General features: G+C 41.5%; 1 protein-coding gene across 1 annotated transcript in view; it reads right to left on the reverse strand.

Annotated features, from left to right (window-relative positions):
• Positions 1-4,603: 4,603 nt before the first annotated feature.
• The window catches only part of LOC149792842 (uncharacterized), a 36,666-nt gene continuing 14,459 nt past the window's right edge, over positions 4,604-26,810 (reverse strand). Inside the window, exon 2 of the mRNA XM_089966613.1 lies at positions 4,604-5,803. Within this exon, the coding sequence (XP_089822739.1) occupies positions 5,046-5,705 (660 nt within the window). The 5' untranslated portion in view covers positions 5,706-5,803 and the 3' untranslated portion in view covers positions 4,604-5,045. The remainder of the gene's footprint in view (positions 5,804-26,810) is intronic.

The following is a 26,810-nucleotide window of genomic DNA, read 5'->3' on the forward strand; positions in this document are numbered from 1 at the left end:
ACTTGTATATTGTAACTTTTTCCCAAACTGAAATTCCCTTTGACCATAGCTACATGTTATTTTTCAGGAAAACTTCCTTAAGTTTGTACAGTAGCTCTATAGCAGGGATTTAGATCGTATTAGCATATGATTTAAAAGGTACCATTACAGTTAAGAAAACAAAAGCCAAAATAAATACATCTCAATTTCCTTAAAAATATTCCATATTTTATTTTTATTTCATTTTTTTAATTATGCTGGTATGTCATATTTGGAGCAAGTTAATTTCCCAACGTCATGTTCAATTTTCCAGTCAGGGTTTCCAGGAGAAGTTGATTTATACAGTGTGTAAATCCCAGACAAGAACTGGCAAATGAGAATTCTCTATGGAGAAAAATGGAATGTCATGATGCAATTCATGATTAACAAATGGATCAAGAGGAAATAAAGTGAAACATTGGATCTGTTTAACACGCATCATTCTGACTTCAGGTGGAACAAAAGTGAAACATTGCATTTGTTTAACATGGATCATTCTGACTTCAGCTGCAACCAGTGCATATTGTATTCTGTTTTGGTCACTCTAGTGGTAATGTTTGAAATAACTTGGAACAAACTTATTTTGAACTTGTTTAACAGACTTCATATCTTTTTATTTCATCTAATGATGGAATAAAATGTGTGTTGTATCCTGTAATTTCTCTGGATAGGTATTTTAACAAACACTTGGAACTTTGTTTTGTGGTTACAACTAGAACAAGACTGGTACTTTAAAAACTACCAAGAGAGGATGCACAAAGGATGGCATGTAACAAAGTTGTAATTGAGGTTAACATGCATGATACGTGTGAATAGGAAGGAGTTTAGTTGACTGCAAGGCTTGTTTGAAGGGTGATTTTGAACACATTATGTTGTATATCAAGTGATGGTGCTGTTTGGTATAGGTCATAAAAGTCCTGTACTTGGTTGCACATATGATATCATTTTATAATTGCATAAAAAAGACTGTGACAGAAGCAAGAATGAAAGAAAGATGCAGTTACAGAAGGGACATGTAACTATTGTCTGTATTGCCTTGGAACTGTGGGGATAGGTAACTATTGTCTGTGTTGGAAGTGTAGGGATAGGTAGCTATTACAGATTTTGTCTTGGAAGCATGGGGATAGGTATCTATTACCCATTTAGCCTTGGAAATGTAGGGATAGGTAACTATACTATGTTGGAAATGTAAGGATAGGTAACTATTACCAATGTTGTCTTGGAAGTGTGGATATAAGTATTACTCATATTGTCTTGGAAATGTAGGGATAGGTAACTAAGCTGTGTTGGAAGTGTAAGGATAGGTAACTATGCTGTGTTGGAAATGTAGGGATAGGTAATTATGCTGTGTTGGAAGTGTAGGGATAGGTAACTATACAGTGTTGGAAATGTAGGAATAGGTAACTATACTCTGTTGGAAGTGTAGGGATAGGAGCTATACTGTGTTGGAAGTGTAGGGATAGGTAACTATGCTGTGTTGAAAGTGTAGGGATAGGTAACTATACTGTGTTGGAAGTGTAGGGATAGGTAACTATAAAGTGTTGGAAGTGTAAGGATAGGTAACTATTACCAATGTTGTCTTGGAAGTCTGGATATAAGTAACTATTACCTATGTTTTCTTGGAAGTGTAGGGATAGGTAACTATACTGTGTTGGAAATGTAGGGATAGGTAACTATGCCATGTTGGAAATGTAGGGATAGGTAACTGCTGTGTTGAAGTGTGGGGATAGGTAACTATTAACCAGTGTTGTGTTGGAAGTGTGGGGATAGGTAACTATTACCTGTGTTGTCTTCAAAGTGTATATATATTCCATAAGGAAGATATTGATAAAATAGATCTGAATGGAAGAACTTAACATGCACATAAGCATAACTAATGACAACATGAGGCAAAGATGAAATGAGTATATATATTAACTATGATGATTTGCATAATTATGCATGTATAAGAGTTTGGTTAAAATACAGTTACTTTATATTACTTCTTCTAACCTGAACACCCAGGTCCTTTCTGTACTAAGGTTTTCTGGCTAATGGCTTATATGGTTAAGTACAGATACCACTCACCATGTAGCTATATTACAAAGCAGGTTAGCATGCTGCAGAGGATGATTAAAAGCCAAAGCGTGCATAAAGAAGGGGAAAAGCAAAATTTGGAAATTGCATATTGTTAGTATGGGGGAAATGATTACTCATTATATAGATGTATCATTATTTTTTCCAAATCTATACAAGAAGTAAACAATTGATAAAAAACAAAAACTACTTCATTCATCTTTGGTATCCAAGTGGCCAAGTTGTCTAAAGTACTTTTCCAGTCCTCTTCAGTGCACCTGTCAGTGTGGGTTCATGTGATTTGCATTGTCAATGTGGGTATGAGAGATAGATGCCAGTTGCTTCCCATGGGTTGGTGGTTTCTACTGGGGCTTTTCCGTGTCCTTCCATGAATTATACTGGCTGCCGTATATAGCTTAACTTGTGCTATGAAATGGTGTTAAACCCAAAGCAACACCAACATACAATTTTCTATAATCTTCAGCACTTGTGAATAACTATTAATCAGTTATGTTTTCACCTTTTAAATCACTTTTACTCATCAATGACATCTCACTGTCTTCATGGGTTGGAGTGTGTGTGTTTTGGATTTTTAATGTAGCTTTTACAATTTTTCAGTCATATCGCTACGATGTCTGCAGTGCAGCAGTTTATAGCGATGTCTACCATTGTGGCATCATGCCACAGACATGTAGCATGATGTCCCACCCAGTCACATTATCCTAACATCAGGCCTACCAGTGCTAACACTAACCTCTTAATGCTGAGTGCCAAGCGAGGCAGCTGTTAGTACCATTTTTATAAGTCTCTGGTATAACATGATTCAGGCAAGAAAGGAAAAAAAGAAAAATATGAACTAAAGAAAGTAATAGAGAAAACAAGGAATGAAGAAGAGAAAAACGAGGTGAAGAAATGATTAAATGAAATTTTACCAGAATTGAAGAATGGTAGAAAAATAAGGACGGTAATATAAAATGGACGAACTCAGAAGAGAGGGAGAGAAAAACTTAAACAAGTTACAGAAGGAAACAAGACTTACACTGAGGAAAAAGAGATACTAAATCGCATGAGGAATTTAAAGAAAGATTTGTACATATCCCAAAGAATTGAAATGGCGGAAATAATAAAGTATTTACAGGAAGTAGACTGCATGAGAATAACAGCAGGTCAAAGAGAAAAGTATGAGGATTTTACAACAAGTAAAGAAATAGGGAAAACAATAACTAGTCTAGCAAAGGAGAAATCATCAGGAACAGATGGTTTAACATCTGAATTTTATCAAAAATTTATTAATTAAATATCACCTGTTCTTCAATCGCTATACAACAAGATCTTTTTAGGGGAAGCTAACATGTCTATAATGATGAGGGAATGGCTGAAAACAATTTTGTATAAAGCAAAAGGACACGTTGATGAGCTTAAGAGCTGGAGACCTATTTCTCTCCTAAATGTCGATTGTGGACTATAATATCCTTACTAGGATTTTATCAAACAGAATAAAAAATAGTATGAATTGAAATATCAATCAATGTTGTGGAGGTAAAGGGAGATATATACAAACACTAATTTGAATATACAAACAACTATAGATTATTTGAATCTAACTAGCCAAAAAGGTGCCATGGTAGTTTTGACCAGAACAAAGCCTTAATAGATTTGAACATAACTGTATTGAAATCTTATGTTGTAAGATAAGAAATAACCAAGAAATTGTAGGAATTCATATCCCAAATCGACAAAGTGACTTGAAATGATCCAACATGCTGGTCACTGTCCAAGCTTTATTTCAAATGACTGTTGCAATCCCCCAAACACTTTTATTCAAATGTGATTAGTCTATTGTTTAGGGTATAGAAGGGCATGTTTTTCTTGATTGCCATTATTTACTAATACTACAATCAAAGCAGTTTAGATTTAAAAAACAAAAACCACCAATTAAAAAAAAACTTTCAAATTTATTAACTGAACAAATTATCCGCAAAATCATGTCATTATGTAAAGATCGAACAATTAAAGCTAAAATTCTTAAAACTTGACTAAAATGTTATCCACATTAAACAAAATCAAAGGTTTGACTAGTACAGACAATGTCATTTGTCAGAATACTGATTATTGCACTAACAATGAACCAATAATTTTACATTTAGAACTACCTACCCTAATTTTAAAACTATTGCAAAGTGGGGAAAACATATTTTGTTTTTCTTTGGTCTAATGGCACCCAATCATGGCTGTCATGCAATCTTTTATTTGTTATCGTTGAAAACTTTTGACACGACCCCCAGCTGCATGTAAAGTACATGTGATTCATGTAGCTTATTATGACTATATCATACCTGTCTTGTACCTAACGCATGATTTTGTATAAATTAAATTCCACATACCTTTAAATGACGATTTTTCCTTTTATTTTCTAGTCACTAAATATTCCTTGTAAGATCATTATCGAAGCCCATCAAGAGATACACATTACAACACCAATGTAAACGTACGCCGCCATTTTCAGGCAAGGCTAAGCCATCCGTGTCAACCAGTCAAAACCGGTTTTTAAGTCGCGTGCTAAAATTCTCAATGAAAGCGACACCTGGTAGCAAATATTTTTTACTACATCTAACACGCATGATTTCTTTGTCGGCCATTGTGTGTTTACATTTTTTCGATCATAACCAAGATATGCAATTTTTAAAAATAAATAATTAACATTACTATTTAAAAGTAGAATAGTATTAAACTTTATACCAATAACGAACATTTTATTTATAATTTACTTGAATAAATAAACAGGCCTTCATACATGGCTGTGTTGACACCTACATACATGACATTGTTTCATGCAGACTTTGATCATAAAATGAACAATTATTTTTCTGATTTAATTTAAATTTAATTTTATTTAAATATTTTAAAATGTTAGTGTTGATAGTAAAGTTATAAATGTGTTGTTGATGTGAATTAAGTAAAAATAAAATATGTTACTTGCCTTGATAAGGTGTTTTGTACATGGAGACGGCATTGCTCTTCCACGCTGCCACGTACAGAATCCCACTGTCCCAGAAAATGGCCCAGGGACGATGTGGTATCCCCTCCGTATAAATGGCCACTAACTGACATTTCTCTGTCAGATGATGAATGGATGAATTCTCGTCACACACAAATAAATGTCCACTATCATCTACAGTTATTCCAAGTGGCCATGACAGTTCCTCATGTTTGTATCTGTATGTCGGTTGACTTGGATTCAGTAAATTAAATCCATACACACCATCGTCGTCAGGGGAGTTAGCATCACACGAAATATACACCATGTTTTCTGTTGTCGTCAAACAACTCAACCTCCCTCTACAGACTTTGTGTAACTTGTCATGTCGTCCATCTTGTAAAGACACAACGGTCCAACATATCGTGTCGTCTTTCTTACCACAGACAACAACTTTGTCCATGAATACAGCTACACCATCACAGCCATCAAATGATGTTCGTAAATGAAATGTTTTACCCCTAGAAATGAGACCGGAGTCCTGTACCGACATGAGTGTTATACCGTCCCCCATAGCCACACATAAGTCAGTGTCATTCACACGACACACGCCATAGGGACTTGACTTCAGTTGGTCAGATGAAGACAGCAACATGCCGTCATGGCGTCTGTACACACGGACTTTATTAGACTTCCGGTCTGTGATGACCAGCTTGTCTCCGACCACAACGACACCCCAAGGGTCAAGGTCGTCTGTAAATAAAAATGATATAAACATCAATAATGACATGAATAAATATATTAAAATAAAATATAACTTATAGACATAAACATAGATTGAATTTATGACTTTAAATAATAGTCTACTGTCATAATTAATCACCACCACCACAACCATCGTCGTGTTGTTGTTGTAATTGTTATTATTACCAGAGAGATCTAGATTATACGTGAAAAATGTCACATATAAGTAAATGAATTCACAAGGAAAATAAAAAATAAATACTGTATGATACTAGTAGTTATGTGATTGCATTATTATTATTATTATTATTATAGAATGATTAAACAGCAGACATCACATGGAACCAGTAAGCACACTGTTATAGTTCTGTACAGTATTTTAGTACCTTACGTTTACTTTGATATTAGTACTAATTAAAACAATGCTGTACAGAGTCATGAATCATTATAGTGAGTGTGATAACTAGTTCCATGTGGAAACTGTTGTTTTTCCTGTCATTTTCAATTGATAAACAAAACTAAAACTTGGGTCATCAATACTCCTATAGATAGGTGTAGATTGTGATAACTCTATCATTATTATTATTATTATTTCAAGAGGGATCTTGGACCAGACGTCACATGGAACCAGTAAGCACACTATTCTACTTCTGTACAGTATTTTAGTAATTTTAAAATGTCAGATCTACCGTACTTTTATTTGGACATATGTCATGTATTCATTTAAAAAATACTGTACAGAGTCACGAGTCAGTATCGTGTGATAACTGGTTCTATGTGGAAACGGTTGTTGTCCCCCTATCATTTCTATCAGTATACTAAAACAACTAAGTAGTAAGGTGGGATACCCTACGGACAATGGAAATTCCAGTCAAAACACCCCTGGGACACTCTACGGACAATGGAAATTTAACATGGCGAAAAATCGTGGGACAATCTACGGACAAGGGGAATTAACATGGGAATAAATCGTGGGACACTCTACGGACAAGGGGAATTTAACATGGGAATAAATCGTGGGACACTCTACGGACAAGGGGAATTTAACATGGGATTTTTTTTTAAATTTTTTTTAAAAAAAGGGGTAGGCAATTCAAAGACTATCTCTTTTCGAGAAATATGGCTGGCCCTGAAAAGGGCCTTTGGGTTTTCTTCTTCTTCTTCTTCTTCTAATTTCTTCTTTTCCTCCACCAAGTTCTTATTTTATCTCCTACACTCTTCTTCTCTTTCTTTTTTTTCTTCTCCTCCTCTTCTTTCTTCTTCTCTTCCTCCTCTTCTTTCTTCCTCTTTTCATTTTCTTCTTCTTTTTCAATTTTTTCATTCCATTCTCTCATCCTTATCCTTTCCTCTTCATCCTCCTTTTCCTCCTTTATTTCTTTTAACAGATCACTGATGATTACCTTCATTTTTCGTAAATTGTTTATCTCCATCTTCACTCTATGGGGACTATATGAGTAGTGATCCTCGTTTAGGTTAACCAACATTTGCTCAAACATTCCTAAATTGTCTATGACGTTTTGCAATTTTTCCATTTTGTTAAGGTGGTTTGAAGCCATCTTCTTTTTATTCTTTGCAGAATGGTTTGAACCACGAATACTGTGGGTTCTTATACAAAAAGCGCGGACGTGATGGAAAACATCCCCTAAAACATAAAATTGATCTTACCTAGATCATAACCTAACAACGTGCGGACGTGAAGGAAAACATCCCCACTTTTCTCATTTCATATAATCAAACCCAAACTATACTCTCCACATACGCTAAGAAACAATAAATAAACCCATAATCTACTATTCACACCAACCTACTTCATTAGTTACAAACACAAACACACAAACACATACACTTCCACTATTAATAAAGAGTTAGTGTTTATTTTCACACTACTCTACCTACTCACATTGGCAAATTAATAGTTATTTCTTTTCTAGAGTATTGGGTAGCCCTGAAAAGGGCTGTTTTGTTTGGAACTTCATGGGCACCTGGTTAATGGTGGCACCTTCCAGGCCTGGCGCCACATACGCATCTTATCCCCCAGTTACTTTTTACCTTTTGGGGGGAGAGAGCAGAGGCAGGATATGTCGCTTCAGAATCCCAATTTTCGCTCTCTGGGATTTTGAAATTTTTTCTTCTCTCCTTTTCCTCCTCCTCTTCTTCTTTCTTTCTTCTTTCCTCTTTATATCTTCTCTCCTCCTCTTCTTTGTTTCTTCTTTCCTCCTCTCTTATTCTTCCCTCCTCGACAATGGCTTCCGCGGCCAGTTCATTTAATATGCGCCTGGCATATTCCAGATGCACATGAAGCTCCAACAGTTTCTCAAGTCTCGTGTTCATTTTATGGTGTTGATCAATCAACAAGGGTAGCTGGACTGCCGAATGAGTTTCAATTTATACTGAAAGCGCGGACGTGAAGGAAAACATCCCCCTAAAAACATAAAATTCATCTTACCTAGATCATGACCAAAAAAAACAACAACAACGCGCGGACCTAAAAGAAACACTCGCTCACTTTTTTATGCTACCCATCACTTCAATAGACTATCCACATACTCAAATCAATCCAATCTAACCCCAAATATACACCTCAAGCAGCCCAAAAAAAAAAACAAACAAACATCATTTTAATCTACTATCCACACCAACCTACTTTATCACTTACAAACACAAACACACCAACACATACCCTCAAAATTTTTAAGAAAGAGTTAGTGTTTATTTTCACACTACTCTACCTACACACATTGGCAAATGAATCATTACTTCTTTTCTAGAGTATTGGGGTAGCCCTGAAAAGGGCTGTTTTTTGTTTTGCTATGGCATTCTTTTTTAGTTTCTAAGAATGCGATGTCCTCTGAGGATAGACTTTCTGGCAATAGGTCTGCTTCTTCGGAAAGAGAAGAAGAACTCTTTGGTGTCGATACGGCAATCGACAAAGCCTCTGTCAGGTTCAGGTTGCTGCTGCTGCTGCTGTTCTTGTTGTTGCTGTTGCTGCTGTTTTTGAAGTCTGTACTTCTCTGTCCATTCTTCTTTTTCCCTGTTCACTTCTTCTCTGAAGAGCTCTTCTATTAGGTCTTCAGTGATTTTTAACATTCTCACATTCTCTATTTCTTCTGGCTTCGGTATCAGACTGTGTCTGACCCTATGCAAATTCACGTAGGCTTCGTTGAGCTTAGCTAGTTTGGAGCACATCTTCTTAGGAGGATGAGTCGACAATGGATGGTTAGACTGGAAACAACCCCGGTTATTATAGTGAAAGCGCGGACGTGAAGGAAAACATCCCCACACGATTTTCGATTCGCAACGTTCAGTGATTGTCATGAGAGGGATAGTAAGAAATGAAAGAGCATCAATTCAACATTCTTATAGCTAAACAAAAGACAAAGGCATTTTTTCAAAACACAACATTTTTTATTCAAAAATCACTTAACACTAAACAATAACATTTCTAACATTTTTTAACAATAATCCAACACTATAACATCAAACAATTTTTTTTCAAAACACAAGCATTTTTTTCTCAATCAACAATCTACTTTGAACAGGGCTGACAACGTTGTGAATGAAATTGTGATTTCCACTGTTGGAAATCATTAGGCCATTGATGGACACTACGTTTCCTAGCTTGAGACAAAAGATAAGCATAATGGTCACAAAACCATCGATCTACTTTCACATCGTTTCTAGCAGAAGAACGAGGATCGAAATGAGTCACTAAATGTTCTAAGGAATAGCCCAGGCTGCGATGATGCAGAAAATACACACAATATTGTCCACACACCAAGGAATCTGTGCCTTGTAATTTCACGTTATTGAATCGGGTGGTTTGAGCATTTCTTCTCATAAAGTCAATGATATCGTCTTCCAAAGGGGGCAATCCGTACGAATCGAAATATTCCACACATCCTTCTTGAGGAAAGTAGACGGCTACCCAGTGGGTTCCTGGGAGATGACTGTCGTCCGTGTTGATCACGTAAGCTTGATGGTCTTTAGGTTTGCGATGAGGGAGTTCATCTTTAGCACAGACGACAGGATTCCAAGAAGCTGTATACGAACTGTGGTTCAAAAGGTAATAAAGTTCCCAGGTATCCATTGATTTCTGTGTTGTTTTTTTCTTCACAGGTAATAATAAGTTGTCAATTCGATCCTGACTTTTTGCTTGAAAATGTCTGACGAATAAACGGTTATTCGTTCTGTTTCCTCACTCTGATTTAGGAGAGCTTCGATACGATGGATCTCTTGAGTGGTTAATGGTGGACAAGAATGTTCACGCAAGTCTTTATACCACTGGTGCAACACGTCTTTGTTCGAGATGAGACTCCAAGCTTCGTCCAGATACTCGTCCAATTTTTCTTCTTGACTTAACATCAGGCATTTATCGTGTTGAATTTGACTGGGATGATCGTTTTGACATCCATAGCAATTTTTCTTGATCAATTCCGTCATTTTGTCGACCAAGTGTTTGGCAAAACAGGAGACTAAATGGGCTTCTTGTTCTGGCCATCTCGATTTCATCATGATATCTTCTTCGTCTTTGTCTTGAGATTCTTCTCCTTCCACGGTCTCCTCACATTCCATCTCCAAAGTTTCTCCACTAGGTAAAGAGGGATAACAGTCTTCCATAGCTTCTAATAATCTAGAATGACTTCTCTCAAACTGTTGATTTCTATGGTATTATCGAATTCTGCATACAGGATGACGTTCACTGTCTGTTTCAGTTGTTCTGCAAACTGAAGTTCCACACGAATCTGGCCAGATTTTATAGGGTGGAAATGTCCTTCGTCGCTGCCTTGGTCTGGAGTGAAATCGAAAGCCCACAAAGCATAGCCTTTTGCATAATCTTCATACTCAATGCCGTGACTGGTGTTGGTTCCTAACTGGCCGGTGGCTTCGTACAGGGACAAGTACGATCTCAAGTAATTTTTGTTGGCAAAGTCGGGTTCGAAAGGTCGGGTACACAAGGTCTTGCCATCCCGACTGACTTCGATTTTCTTCACGTTGAAGTGATGAAAGTTGAAAGGATTTTTAGCGATGGCTCCGTTGAAGGCTAAATTCTCGACCATACCAAGGATTAAACGCTTGGGTAGCTGTCCTTGAAACAGATGATCTTCGGTTATGGATTGCAGTCCACTGGGAATGGTGAACGTTTTCACTTCCACACGTCGTATGGGATACTTGGCGGTCGTTCTGCTCAATGTTTGACTGATTTCGTTACCCACTTTAGGTAACACTTCCACACGTCGTACGTAGAGCCTGGCTACCTCGATGTCAGTTTTGCAAGTGGTACTACCTATCAAATGGAAAGCGGCACTGCTACGATTCAGTCTCAGGCGAACATTCACCCCGTTTAGCAAATATTTCTCTTGCAACCACATGTCCAAATGCAAACGATCCATCAGTTCTAAACTTTTGTTTTCTATGATTCTCTTTCTTCGTTCTATAAATCCCTCATTGTTTTCTTTGGCTTTTGCATCAGTTTCGAAATTTTCAAACTGCTCTGCTTCGTCAGCTTCCCATAGCACACAGGCATTGAGATGAGTGTTCTTGGCGTCTATTCCGTACGTCAAGAGATTTTCCAGGTACGCTCGATAAGGGTAAGTATCCATGCTGCTGCTGACCAGTTTGTTGTTCAAGTACAAGTCCACTCCGCTAAACAAGGAATGCATGAAATTGTTGACGGGAGCTATTACCTCATCGCCATCTAGGATCGTATTATCCTCATCGACAACTTTGACTTTCAGGTACAAGTAACTGCTATTCAGATCGATGTAATCTTCGGGCTGTCCTTTGATTTCAAACTCGATGGGAGCTGAGGCTGTCAATGAGGAGACGGGATGAAATTCCACCCATTGGGATTCTTGCATCGTCATCATGGTGGGGGGCATGGCAAACAGATCCAGTTCCGTCTTGGAACAAGCGCAAGACTCTCGGTGCATCATTTTGTTTTGTGTCTCAATAATCGAAAACGTCTAAGTCTCGAACGGTTCTTCTTTTCTTGGCCTTTCTCGCTTGAAGTCTGGTGAAAGGGTGTTTTCTTCTTCGTCGTCTCTTTCTGCCTTGTCCTTGCTGAATGCTTGACTCGGTAGCGTGCAGGGCATTTATAGGTGTCTCTCGTCGGCCCAAAATGTCTTTGCCCGTTTGCAGCAAGACATTTTTGCCTGCCCTCATGAAGGCTTCTTTAGGGTTTTGTTTGTCGATGATGACATTTTGGAGAAATTCTTTGCCTTGCGTCAGTGCCGCATCTTTCAAGGCGTGCAATCCGCGTGTCACCATCGGTTTCAACACCGGGGCCACCGAACGAAAGGCCGATTTTAACATGTCTCCTAAACCGTGTCCTCGCTGTCGAGCCACCCCTTGGTACACTGGATACATGACTTACTTACGAGTCGTGAGAGAACCGTTTTCGAAAATGGAGTTTCACCGTGACTTTTCCTTTGGTGAATGGAATATTTTGTCCCAAATCTCCTTTTATAGTAATGTTGACCGTGTCCAAATACGACTTGCTGACGGGTAAATAGTGAAGATGGACAAATTCGCGGTGGACGTGGTAAGTGTTTCCACCTTCCTCGTCAGCGTTTGTGGCAGAATCCACTTTGAAAGGAATGACACGCAGTAACGGTACGGAGGTGTGTCCCACCACGTTGTACTCCACCACATCGGAGTACACGAACATCAAATTCAGTCCTTGGTTCAGTTCTACCGGGAAACGAAAATACCTTGCAAAATGCATGTCGTTGTCAATCTCTGCCATTTTAATAATTTTTTTGGTCTGCTTATCCGTGACCATATTGAGGTCTCCACCCAAAATGTCATACAATTCAGGGCAAAATTTAATACGTATACTTCTTTCCTCACTTTCAAATTTGATGAGTAGACGGTGAGACTGTTTGTGGTACTCGATGGTGACACGTTTTTTTGCTGTGGTCAGAACTTTGTCAAAGGTTGCATAGAATTTGTCAGCGATGGCTTCCACCAGATGTTGGCCACTAAAATAATGGCCTGAATTAATTTTAAAGTGATAAACGAAAAGAGGAGGAGAAGAGTCACTGCTGCGGGGTAATAGGTCCTTTGCAAGATGTGATTTATGTTGAGGACTGCCCGTTATCTGTTGCTGCAGTGCTGGGTCCAGAATTTCGACGTCAAAAGTGTTTTGAGTTTCAGTGATGTTTTTGATTTGTGTTGCGTGAATCATTTCTACTAAAGCCACTTCCCAATGGGCTTCGTGATCTAAGGGGATGGCTTGAGGTAATTTGGCCGTGTAACAGCACAACGTGTTGTGGGGAAACACCTCCATGGAACTGTCACTGGGTAAGGTTAAGTAAAATTGGTTTTGGTGACTCATAATTCTAGAGTTCTGTGGCTGTCCGAGGGGATATTACTGGACGTCAGAGGCGTGTCTCCGCCCAAAATGGGGTTCTGGTTGTGGTTGTTGGAGTGGTGACTGACACTGGCGCTGGACACAACGTTCCCGTTCGAGGAGAATTTCAGGGAGGGATCAGGAAGCAGGTAACCGATGCAACTGCTCAATAAAATGGTCCACAATTGTTTGTCTCCTTGTTGCAAACTCAAATTGGCGATGGCTGCCCCGATGACACAATACACCACGAAGATTTGGCAGAAAAAGACGATTTGCGTTTTAGGCACACGTTCTCCACACCACACCCACAAGGGTTGTTTTTGTAAATCTTGCACAGAAGAACTAGGGGAAGAAGAACTGGTCGACGTAGCTGCGTCTGCTGCTGTGTGAAAGGGCATGATGGTCACTTCTTCTTTTTATAGTCGATGACTTGCGAAGCGTCGATCCAAGAATCGAAACTGGGTGGATATCCTTTCCAACGTACTTTGACTTCTTTGACACGTCGTTTGCCCACTTTACGGGTTCTGCGTTCGAGAATGCTTTCGATGTCGTACACGTCGTCTTCTTTTTTGGTGACACGTTGTAACTCGGGCAAATAAAACGTTCCTTTGAGTACTTCTCCGTTCATGTCTTCCAATTTATAGACGGCAGGATGACGGCCATGCACTTGTCCAGTAACGCGAAACAGTTCGGTCGTCCAGTTAGGTAAGTAACCTTTGTCGAAAGTGCGTTTGGTTTTGCCAATGCGCACCCAATCTCCTACGGCCAACTCTCCACTTTTCTTGGGGACAGCCCTCGTCGGGGACGTACCGAACAGGCGCTCGAACACCAGCACTTCGTTGTCGGGAGTCACGTCTTGCGGGGCACGTCCGATGCTTCGATGGTAAGATTGGTTGTACGCTTGCACCAGGTGCGGTAAGATGTCGATGTACTTCAGAGTGTGGTGATGCGTAAAATATTTCCACATGCGTTCTTTCAAAGTACGTTGAAAACGTTCCACGATGCTGGCTTTGGTTTCGGGATTCTCGGTGGTAAAAAAATGAATGTCACGTTTCTTTAATTCTTTTTGGAAAGCTTGGTTCAGAAATTCGGTGCCTTTGTCCGTTTGCCATCGAAGAGGGCGACGACCACTTTGTTTCAACACCCGTTGCAGGGCTCGCACTAACTCGCTGCTCGATTTGGAAGTCAAGGGCACGACCCAGGCAAATTTGGAAAAGACGTCGATGACACAAAACAAATATTTGTAGCCACGATTGTAGCTGGCCAAATGAGAGACATCGGCTAAATCGGCTTGCCATTGATGATCGATGCCTTCCACTCGGGTGCGACTTCTGGCAAACTTGCGTCGAATGGGTTTGTGCAAAGTGTAGGTAGCTTGTTCTTGTAACCATCGTTGCACTTGAGGTAAACGGAGACTTTTCAGTCGAGTTTTGGCAGCACGATACAATTTTTGAACTCCTGCGTAACCTGCAGGATGGGAGGGATCGTAGTAAATGCTGGCTAAGACTTTTTCCATTTTTTTTTGTGTTGATTGGTGTCTTAATAAGGCACCCACTCTTGGAAGAGGCTACTCTTTTTCTCTTGGGGTATTTTCTTGGATTGCAAGGCTTTGCGTGTGCGACCGGCAATAGGTGTCGAAGAGGAGGATGTCTGAGCAGGGGATATCGGTTCTTGTTTCACTTCTGTCTTCACTTTCTTTTTCTCTTGTGAGGAAGAAGGGGTGGCCATCATCTTTTTAATCCATCCAATTCTGGAGGTAGGTGGTGTTGTTAACTTGCGTACTTTTTCTGGTGGAGTTTGAAACCCTTCTTCTTCTTCTTCTTTTCCTTTTTCTGTCTTGACCACTGGTACCGGTACTGGTACTGGTACTGGTGATGGTGCTGGACTTTTCATCAAGGTCTTAAAATCTTTCAAAGTGGGTAGAGCTGTTTCGTCTAAAGCTTTCTGGTGAAAGAGTTGCAGTCGTTGCAAGAGTTGACCGTACTTTTGCGATTTTTCTGTTTCGGACAAATCTTGGCGATCCATCAAGGATTGCAATTCGTGTTGTAACTGGGACATCTCGCTCAAATTGGGATTGGGAGGTAAATGCGGGGTGCGTTGTTCTTGCCACCGATGGTATTCCATCCATCGTTTGTAAGGCACTAAAGCTAGTTTTCGTCCTTCCATGGGGTTGTCAGGGGTCGATTCTGAGATCTTGGGACTTTCGAAGGCCTTTTTATCTTGCTCCCATCAGTCCTCCCAACATGGTTCCCAAGACTCCTTTCAGTATGGGGCCTAACAAGAGAGGCAAAATGCCTCCACGTTGAACCAACATCTTCTTTTTTTGACGAATGGGAATTTTCTTTTGAACCATTTGGCGAAGAACGTGACGATGTTTGCCTAAGCATTGTTTCTGGTGTTTGGACAAAGGGATCGTGCCTTTCAAAACGTTCAAACAACATTCGCAGACGGTATCGATGACCTCTTTGGAGGCCGTTTGAATGAGTTTTTTTCGTAGGGGCGAAGAAGCTTTGGACAGGACAGATAACAGGTCCCCATGTTTAGCTAAACGTGGTGGCAGTCCTTTCCTTTTCTTTCCTTGGGGTTTTCTGGAGGGTGACATTTTTGCTTGTGGGTTCCGGGACATTCACCGAACAGACACTAACGTCGATGACTTAACGCACACCCTTTTATCTTTTTTTTGGGACTATCGCTTTGTCATAAAGGTGACAATGTTTTTCCCAAAATCGCCAAGGAATCCTCCCCTTTGTTGACGCCTCTTTTTCTTGGAACGACTGTGTCTTTTCTTAGGGTAATGTCGATGCTTGGCTAAGCGCTTTGTCGGATGACGCGTCTGCCTTTGTCTCTTTCTTTTGTGGCTTCTTGGAGGTGACATCTTTTTTACAAGTTCACTGATACCCCGACTTGGTCACAGGCTCTTTTTATACTGGAACGCGTCGCCACTGATTGTCTTTACGTTTTATCAGTTTGAGGACAGGCATGACACGTCGTGCAGGGGTACGCAACGGACTAAATCGAGCCAGTTCTTGCTTGGACAAATCCAGTAAACTTTGTAACATGCCCGATCTTTCTTGGACTTTGATTTTGGGAGAAGGTACTTTGTGAGCAGCAGCCACTGCCACTAAATTGGAGGGTCCTGCCACTGGGGAAGTTCTTTTGGGGGTCATCAACGGAGATGTTCTTGGTGTGATCAACGTCTCCAAGTACTCTTCAGTTCTGGGTGTCATCAACGGAGAAGTGGATGAACGTGAGGATGCCGGAGACGCAGTCACTGCCGTGGCAGGTCGTGGTTTGCGAGTGTAAGGTTGCGTCCTGGCCGAAGTGCCTCTCTTGCGACTAGTTTTCTTCTGTGGACTTTTCTTTTTCTGGGGACTTTTTCTCTGTTTCTTTTTCTGGGGGCTTCTTTTCTTTTTTCGGGGTGGTGGTGTCTGGTAAGAGGAGGGTCCTGCCACTGGAGAAGTTATTCTTCTTGGGGACCTGGTCTTTTTCTTTTTCTTCTTGGGGCTTCGTTGGACTTTTGTCTTGGGGATAACTTTGGGGGCATTAGGATCCCATCTTAAGAGTGAGCGAATGATGACCCCTCCCAGAGTACCGCTCCCTCCAGGTTTCAAAATGATTTGTTTTTTGGTTTGAGTGTCGATGCGGGGATCGGCCAGTTGGACCAAAGCGACTTTGTTTCGATCGAAAAAGCGTTGGGTTTGATGAGGAATCTGAATGATTCCTTGGAGTAATTGACGTGCCGTCACCGTGAACCATCGTAAGACTTCTTTGAGACTAGCTTCTAAGACACGGGCTCGTGTTTGTGGATCTTTTTCTCGACTGATGCCATACAAGGCACGAATCAATTTGACGGGAAGATGCGACTGAAGGGACGTCATGTTCACACTGTGTGAGACAGACGAAAAAGGGTCTGAGGTTTTTATAGATTTTTTGATGGGGAGTGAAATGAAGTCGAGGACGGAGACGTGTACAGGACAGGCCCTCCGTCTTGGCACCAGTGGTGAAACAAGTGGGTACGAAATCGCAAATCCTCGGGGGTCGTAGGTTTCAAATCGACGAGTAAATAGGCGTGTGGCGTTTGAGTGGCATCGTCGTACGCCTGAGTCAGCCAAGGCGTTCCTAACTGTTTGGCTAAGACTTGCACTTGCGATTTATCTCGAGGGCTTTTAAACAAGACCACGTAATGCGCATTGAGACTGATGGTGCGATGGGCTTTACTTTGTTGAAACAAATTTTGGGTGATGTAAACGACACTGGCATTACGGTGATGCCCTTTGCGCGTGAACCACAATTTAATTTCTTCTTCGTCTTCTCCTAACATGTCGTCGAAAATGACCAAATGGGTTAGACGGGAGTCAGAGACGATGCCGTCGTCTTCTTTAGGAATGCCTTCCACAAACACGATGGAATCGCCTTGACTTTCTCGCAAAAGGCTGTACGCCGATTGCCACTCTTTGTAACACCACACGATCCGTTGAGGGGGCCGATCGATCAAATGATGTTTATGCTCGATCAAACGTTTGACGAATTCGGTTTTGCCTGAACCGCTAGGTCCAGCAATGAGCATGTTAAAGGGATGGCGAAGATACAAAGCCTCCCAACTGGCACGATCTAAGTGTTCGTCGATGACTTTGACAGTAGAGGAAGAGGGAGCAGAGACAGCAGAGGTAGCCATGGTGTGAGAAATGTCACTTGTGACACGAAAAAGAAACAAGACAAGAGTTTATATACTTTTTCAGAACACGTTTATTGAATGTTTCAAATATGAACACGAAAGACAAAAATACATACAACCCAAATAGTGATGTACAGGAATATAAAACACATCATAACAATCAAAGTGAAATATAAACAAGTGTCTGTACAACATGTTTTTGGTAACCAAGATGTCCTAGGGACAGTGTGTAATGTTCTTACAGTCTCTACATGAGGTATTGTCACACAAGTGTCCTCCCGGAATGACCTTTCAGGAATGTCCATGACAGTCCTGTCCTGAAGCGAGTGGTTGTTCTCGGTGACGGGTTCTTCTGGCACCGTCACTAACACAGGTTGAAAAGTAACTTTTTTCCTTGAACAACTCTTGTGCATACTGGGTCACTTCTTGGGTCCAAACCTCAAAACCCCCCTTTTTCCAGTCACGAACATCTGTCCAATGAGGGTGTAAGTCACAAGCTACACACACATCGTCATACACGTCTTGGGTAGCTAAAAGTTGACGAATCTTTTTTTCCTGTTGAGGTCGAGAAGTATCCAGATGAAAACGCAAGGCTTTGAACAAAAGGAGTTTTTCGTGACCATTTAAGGCCATGGAGGTGGTAAGTACTGATCGTAAAGAGTCCACAAAGAATCGGCTGGTAAACGAAATCCCAAAAAACAAGTCACTAAGACACACACCACTTGTCGTCCCAAATTGAATGGATACAGTTCTTGTAATAATCGATGGTAATGATCCACGGTTTGAATATGGTCATTGAGTTCCTTCCACGGAATCTGTTGGATGACATGTGACATAAGTCGTGGCATGGCAGCCTGTTTTTATAGTCTCTTTGTTTCGGAAACAATACACGTACTTTCTAGCCAGAGATCTTCGTTCTCCAGTAGGGAATCTAAATCTTGCATACTGTAACCGAAACTTCAGAGTTCGTTTAGAAGTTTCCTCTTCCTCTAAGTAGATTCCACGTAAAATATGTTGATAATCCTTTAACTTGTCTTCCTCAATGTATTGCTGTAGGTGAATCTCGAAGTAACCAAAATAATGAACATTTCGATCATTCACTAACTCAAAGTGTTGAACAAGGTCTGACCACTGAAACAATTTCTGACGAATCAGTTCTCTTATACCATTCAGGTACCAGTGGTTAAAGATCTGGTGACGTAACGGATGCAATTGTTCTTTACGTTTGACTTGTATTTTCACCAGCTCTCGGTAAATGCGTTCTCTCAACTCCACAGGCAAAGCACGAATGTTCTCTAGCAAAGTATCCATGAATAGGTCATACTAAATCCTCTTTGGTCTGACACAAGAAATGTACTCTTTGCACAAACATGGTTTCACTTCAGTGTCGAATTTAAATCGTTGAGTCACTAATCTACACATTACAATTCGTTCAGAAGTTTCCTCTTTCACCAAGTTGACATTGTGTTCAAGATGTTGGTAATTCGTTAACTCTTCCTCTGGAATTCGATGCAGTACGTTTACAATGATGTAGGTAGAATCGTCCATACCAAACCAATCCTTTTTAAAACTAGAGGATCGCTGATCAATGTCTGTCCGATGGAACACTTTCAATTGAATCAATCCTTGTATAGCCTTCAGGTACCAGTGGTTCAAACACCGGTGACGTGACGGATGCAATTGTTCTTTACGTTTCACTTGTATTTTGACCAGTTCTCGATAAATGCGTTCTCTCAACTCCACAGGCAAAGCACGAATGTTCTCTTGTAAAGTATCCATGAACAGATGATTATGGTAAAAAAGTTACTTCAATGTCTCGGTCCCACTAAGGGTAAGTAATGACAATTCGGTGACCATCGAGCATGTTCTACGTAGGCCGAATCTTGCGGTTCCCAGTGGTGAAGTGTCACATCGCAACTGAAGCACCTGACTTTATCTCCTTCGCCCAAGTAGAAAAATCCGGCTCTGGCTAATTCTTCGGGGGTCGGTCCTCCCAGATACTTTGGCCATTTTCCTTTGAACGATTGAAGACGATTTTCAAAGTCGCAGTATTCCGACAAACGCACAGGAAAAGAATATTCGTTTTTCACAGGTTCGTTTCGATGAGGGTTGAGTGACATGGGTAGGAGTTTGCTCAGGGCTGGATGACATCCGTAGGGGGGTAGACGTGAAGGTGAACATTCCCCTTTAAAACGAAACCCAGTAAAATGTCCAAGAGGACGAGCAGCATCGCTTTCGCATCCCACAGGTTTGACACGCACAGCATCACTTTCCATGATAGGGGTAGGGGCACTAAAGTTCCCATGATACTTTACGGCATCGCTCAGGTCACAAGGTACAGCATCGTATCCATCGCAAGGCTCACAATCGCACTCGTCTGCAAACTCCGTTACGCAATTACAATGGTAACCACATGGACAATCGCAGTTTCCTTCCGGACATTTTCCGTCGCAATGCATGGGTCTTATCCATCCAATATTAGTCACACTAGAGGAAGATACAACTTTTTTACAATCCCCAAACTGGAACGATGCCTCTTTCAAAGTATTCATCTTGTTCGCTCGGTCTTGGTAGTCACAATGAACTATCGATCTTGCCTAGGGTTCCTTTTTTATATACAGACCAATACCGACGTGACCGTACGGTAAGGTGAAATGATTGGGAAGTCGAACTCGCTTCTGGTATACAATTTGATAGACTTTTTCCAAGGGTCGACTGACGATGTGGTGAGTGGGTAAACGTACAATCTTGTTCGGTTGATAGGTGGTCACTTTAAAGTTTCCATCCTCTCCCGATTGCAAGGCTTCTTTCAATACCCCAAAGTTGACCACACGACTGGTACGATAATTCAGAGTCAGTCCTTTCACTTTGCACGTCGTGTGCACTTCTCCTTGTTTGTCACGGTATTCGTAGCCGTAATTTTTGGGACCGCCACTGACGAAACTTAGAATCTTGTCGTCGGGATGCTCGTCTGTCCAGGCTCCTAAACGGTCTCCTTCGATGTTAGGGTGATGTTGAATCGGGTGATGGATGTAAATGCAGCTGTCCGTGTCAAAGTACAGGACGCGTTCCCCTAACAGTTCTAAAGCTTCGTACAATTTTAAGCGAGCATGAGCTGTCACGTAAGCCGCAATGATGACATTTCCAAAAGGGTCGTCTTGTACAAAGTCCAGATCTTCTTCGTAATTGACCAAGATCAAACTCTCTCGAACGACGTCCACGTGTTTCATGTATTTGGTTTTGTCGTGAATCATCTGGAAGTAGCGGGAAGGTTCTGTCAAATATTCCGTCTTGGGTAAACACGGTCGTTGTGCCATTTTACCCCACAAGCAATTTAACATCACTTTGGCAAACGATCGCCTGCCTTCGTTTTTCTCGATGTGGTCTAAAGTGATGCCTTCTTGTTCCCGGTATTTCTCTTTGAATTTTATTTGGTCTTCGGGAGTGTGACACCAGGAAGGATAGCCGCTGGCTTCTTGCTTCAGTTTCAAAAAGGCATCCACGTAGTCGGCGAAAATACCTTTCTGACTGGGATCACCCTTGCGGTACTGTTGTGTCTTGGGAAAGTGGCAAATTTCGTACACTTCTAACAGTTGGTATCCCATGTCCAAAGCTTTGAACAATTCTACGCTGACCCAGGTTCCCGTCAAGGCCCGTTCTTCCTGGCTGTGCTGACAAGGTTGATCTTGGTTGCACGTTTCGGCACAAGTACGGCACAAGGGAAACATCAATTTGCCTTGACAATGGTGAGGTAAGACGGGATGGTATAGGTTCGTGGGAGGCAAAACTTTACACTTGATCAAGCCTTCGTATTGTCGAATGTTTTTCAGGTCGATGTGTTCCGTTAACAATTGCGGGTGCCCTACAGGAAAGCGACAATATTTGCACACGTAGGGATACAGCGAACACACGTCCAAGTATTTGATTTCTTCTCCTATCTCTTCCTCGGCTTGGTACAGCAAACAGGTGGCATTGGTCCTTCCTCCGTACAAACTATCCCTCGGGTTCAGCGGGTCCATGAACAGGTAACTTTCCACGAGGCGTTTAAACTCGGGATCGGTTTTCAAACGGTGATCGTACTCGTGTTCCCACATTTCCACCACTTGGTATCCTTGCTGTTCTAACTTTAGGCGTCGCTGACAAGTGTCCTGGTACAAGTCTTCCATGGTTCGTTGCAAAAACTGATTTTTAGTGCCACGGTCAGGGTAACAGAAGGGACATCCGTGAAATAAGCAACCGTTAAACTCGTACACGATCTTGGGGTTTTCTAAGTCCCAGCCATCGACCGAATACGTTCCGATGGTTTTTTCGCCCCCTCCGTTGCGGGCATGCTGAATCCACTTGTCTTCCTTGTCGCACAAGTAATGTAACCAACGTAGGGCTTTGACCGAGTATTGACGCTTGACAAAGTGGGTCGTTTGAGGGCTGATGACAGCCACGGTGTTTTCAGGCATGAATCGTTGTCGATACACTAGGGAACACGCTTTGGCAATGGTGCAAGCTTCTTTCAAAGGATCGACCCCTCCGTGTTCCATGAACAGTTCTCGAAATTTTCCACAGCAACGCCGTAAAATGTCCACGTCGGAACGACAATACTTTAGCATTTCTTCCTGAAAGTCGAAAGGGTCCGAGGCGTGAGCCTGGTACCAAGCGTAGAAAGCTTCTCGTTGTTCGGTACGCATGTTGTCGGGGTCGTAATAGTGAGCCTCAGGCAAATGGGGTAGAACGGCGTGTTGATTGGCTTCCGTATTGAAAAAGTGTGGAAAGTACCCTTTAGCCATTTCTGTCATTCCAAACGTTTTAGGCATTCGACTCAAAGGCATGGCCAAGTAACTCATCGAATCTTTAAACTGTACTTGTCCCACTTGCATGAAAATGATTTTGGCTCCGTTCAAAGTCACTTTAGGACGCTCGGTGCCTTGTTCCGTATAGTATCTGAGAAGAAACTGTCCATCGTATCCGGAAAAATTGTGAGCCATCACCGTGGCATGACGATGACAATCTCCGTAACGTTCGATGTCCTCTTGGCTCCACGTCTTGTCGACGGGGTCTAAGACCCATTGGGCAAAATCGGCTAACGTGTTCGGTCCCCGAAAGATTGTTTCACGTCCTCCAGGAATCTTGCTACAGTGAGGGCAATGACTGAAGATAGGTTCTTGAATGCACTTCTCGCACGCTCGATGAGCCACGCAGAAATTAGGGATGTGAATGCCAGTCTCTTGCATGCATTCGAAATCGAAAAAGATGAAATTGCCTTTCTTCTTGTGACCGTCCTCTTTCTCTGGTGGGGGTTGGTATTTTTGCACGTAACATTGGTGTTCCAAGTCCACGATGTGGTGACAAATGTGACATTTTTTCTTTCCTCGACATACGTGTGCCTTGGCATTGTTGGTAAGTATGCCTTGTCCACACGTAGAGCACAATCTCAGGAGTTGACAAGCACATTTCTTCTGTGAACCTTGTGTTTTCAAATGTTGTTGGTAACAGGTAGGGCTGACAAACGTGCGCAGACAAGTGGAACAAGTCACTGGTTCTTCGCTCAGACAGGGTGGAGAGGCCAAACATCCTGAGCATTTCCATCCACAATGTTTGTGTTGCTCTCGATTATTATAACCATAGTCACATTTCTCACAGTAATAACCGTATCCCAGGAATCCGGTGATACTGGTAATGGTATCGAAATGGTCATCGTGATGATAAACGTGAATGTATTTTCCGTCCTTAAAATCTTGGCCTCGAAACAATAGAGGCCCGCGCATTTCTTGAGGGTGCACTTTCAAGGTGTAGCGTGGAGCTAGGGCATCTTGCAATTTTTGCATCTCAGGAATGCCACAGGGTGTGTCTTTGGGCAGTCCGGCTTGTTGTAACAGAAGTTCTGCTTCGTTTCGTTGTTTGGCTCGGTCGGAACGTTGAATAGTGTCCCAGGTTCTTTTCCATTCTACCGTGTCGTTCTTGTTGGCATAGGTTCGTCCCACCACGATGGCACGGGCTAAACACATCTGGTCTTGAGGGTTGTGAATTCGGACGAGACTCGTTTTGGTGTTGCGAAGGTCGTCCACCAATAACATCTTTTTGCGTCCTGTCCCTTGAGGAGGAGAGACGTGGGTCATGTCCAGTGTGGCTTTACCATCGGTGATGTCAAACTGATCATTAGATTGTTGTACGTTTTGAATCTTGTCCATGACTTTGGAAGCAGTCAATTCTGCAGGGGTGCTAAACTCGATCCAAACAGGGGATTTCAAACCGTCGTGTTGTATGGAAAGTCTCAAGCGATCGTCTTCTTTGGGTTGACATTGTCGCTTGAGTGCAGTGAGCAAAGAATCCCACACCTCGGTGATGAACACTTCTGCTTTCTCTAACGGCACTTCAGCCTTGAAATCTTTAAACTTCACCGTGTATTTGTAAGCCGTGGTTCTAAATTTTCTAGAGGAGCGCTTTTCCGTCTCTCGAATGGAATAATACTTTTCAGGGTTGACTAAGGGTGATGAACTTGGTTTAGAGGGTTGGGATTCTGGTTCACTCATGTCCTCTTCAAAATCACTGGCATGAATTTGTGCCAAGATTTCAGCCCTGGTACGAGGCGATAGATCACGTTTCTGCCTCTTACTTTCTTCTTCTTTCTTCTCGAATGAATGGGATCGTTTCATCTTGAAAGCAAAAAGTCAAATGACTCAAGTTCAAACACCATAAACTACTTTATAGTCATAGCAGACCAGCGTATATAAAAGGGTGCGTGTCTTGTCCTTTCACTATTCATTTCACTCTCAAGCCGAGCACAACGATGGAAGAGACTAACCAGATGGAACGTTTCGTCAGAGCTTTGCGAGGGGTCATTAGAAAATTCTCTTCAGACCAGCCTACGGACTACTCTCCTTCCTTTAGAGATAAAAGTCAAGATACTTGCTATATCTGTCAGAAGAAAGGGCATTGGTCTTCAGAGTGTCCAGACCGTCAAAAAAGAAAAAAAACAGGGGATAAAAAAGACAAAAGTCAAGATACCTGTTATTATTGTAAAGAAAAAGGACATTGGTCTCCAGATTGCCCCAAAAAGAAACAAGATGAGTCAGAAGAAAAGAGGAATTCTTCAGAAGAAGAGAGGGATTCTTCAGAGGAAGAAGAGGAAGAAAAAAGACAATTCTATTTAAATGAGGCAAAGAAACACGAGAAGAAAAGAAGAAGGGAAGAAAGCGAGGAGAAAGAAGAAGAGGAAAAGAGTGTGACGGTGAAGAAATTCAAAAAACAGAGAGACTAAAAAAGGAGAAATCAATGAACTTTTTATTAAAGTGTTGTGTTGTGAATTGTGAATTGGATTGTAAAAAATGGAGAAAAGAATAAATGAATGATATAAGGTAAGTGTCTTTGAGTTGTGATTTTAAAATAAGAAGCTACACTCACGCACTCATACAGAGACACGTACTATAAGGGTAAGATGGGTAAGTTTTTTTTGAGTTATTGGCAAATTGAAATTGTATTTCTTTTCGAGAAATGTGGGTGGCCCTGAAAAGGGCCTTTTTTTCTTTATGGTGTAGGGGTGAGTTTACGCAATCAATTTTAACTGCCTTAAGCCTTTGCCACGGCCAAGGCCTACTTCTGGACTGCGTAATGATGATAATGATTGGGTTGAAATCACTAAGGGTGGTACGGTAGGCTTAGTCACAGGGTTGACATGTTTGGCTCGGGAAGGTCGTATTCTCTTCGGTCGTGATAAAGAAGTCTGATACATTTGTTTCAGACTTCTTAACTCCGCTAAAATGTCCAACAGTACCGTGACCGTTTGATTTTCACCCTCTTGTTTCTTTGCTGCTACTTCTTCTTGCTGTTGTTTTTTTCTTACCTCTTCTTCTTGCTGTTGCTGTTGCTGTAGGAGAAAAGCCTGTTCCGCTTCCTTTTGTCGTTGTATAAATTTCTCCAATTCTTCTTTCTGTCTCTGTCTAAAATTCTCCACTTGCGGTAATGAAGAAGGTAACGAAGGTTCCGGAACAAATTCTTGCGAGGAGAGAAAATCCACAAAATCCCAATTCACCTCTTCTGAAAGTAAGTCAGGGTTCCCTTGGGCGGTCTCCCCTGCTGGTGCACCCCACTGGATCGTTTTCTGAGTTTCCGTCATGTTGAATCACTGTCGCATAGATTGACTGCACACAAGCGCTAGCGAATCTATATTGACTATGTGACGTCACAGACTGCTCTCTTCGGATTGGATGCGGGCTGACTGAATTCTGTAACGCGTGTTCGGATTGGTGAATGAACTCAATCCGTTTCAATCCTTTCTGTCCCTATAAATAAGCGCCGTTCAATGCATTGATTCACCTGTTCTCGTCGCTTCAAGATGTGGACTATAGTTGAGTCATCCACCCTTGTGTCTTGCATGATGTTTCGGACAGACTTGCTCATGTATGTCCGATCCAAGTGGACCGTTGTCCACAGGACAAACACCAGCCTGTGGATACGTAGGATCTACGTCGAAAGACAAGGATGCCTGAAAAGAGTGCTGATGTACGGACCAACAGTAAGACGCAGCCTAAGGACAAGAAGAAGACCAATGCGGTGCCATTTATGTTAATGAATACATTAACATAAAACCCAAAGGCCCTTTTCAGGGCCAGCCATATTTCTCGAAAAGAGACAGTCTTTGAATTGCCTACCCCTTTTTTTTAAAAATTTTTTAAAAAAAAATCCCATGTTAAATTCCCCTTGTCCGTAGAGTGTCCCACGATTTATTCCCATGTTAAATTCCCCTTGTCCGTAGAGTGTCCCACGATTTATTCCCATGTTAAATTCCCCTTGTCCGTAGATTGTCCCACGATTTTTCGCCATGTTAAATTTCCATTGTCCGTAGAGTGTCCCAGGGGTGTTTTGACTGGAATTTCCATTGTCCGTAGGGTATCCCACTTCACTACTGTTGCGGGCATGCTGAATCCACTTGTCTTCCTTGTCGCACAAGTAATGTAACCAACGTAGGGCTTTGACCGAGTATTGACGCTTGACAAAGT

The sequence above is a fragment of the Sinohyriopsis cumingii genome, chromosome 8 (genome assembly GCF_028554795.1).
Source record: "Sinohyriopsis cumingii isolate HCF-2022 chromosome 8, ASM2855479v2, whole genome shotgun sequence".
Lineage (NCBI taxonomy): Eukaryota > Metazoa > Mollusca > Bivalvia > Unionida > Unionidae > Sinohyriopsis > Sinohyriopsis cumingii.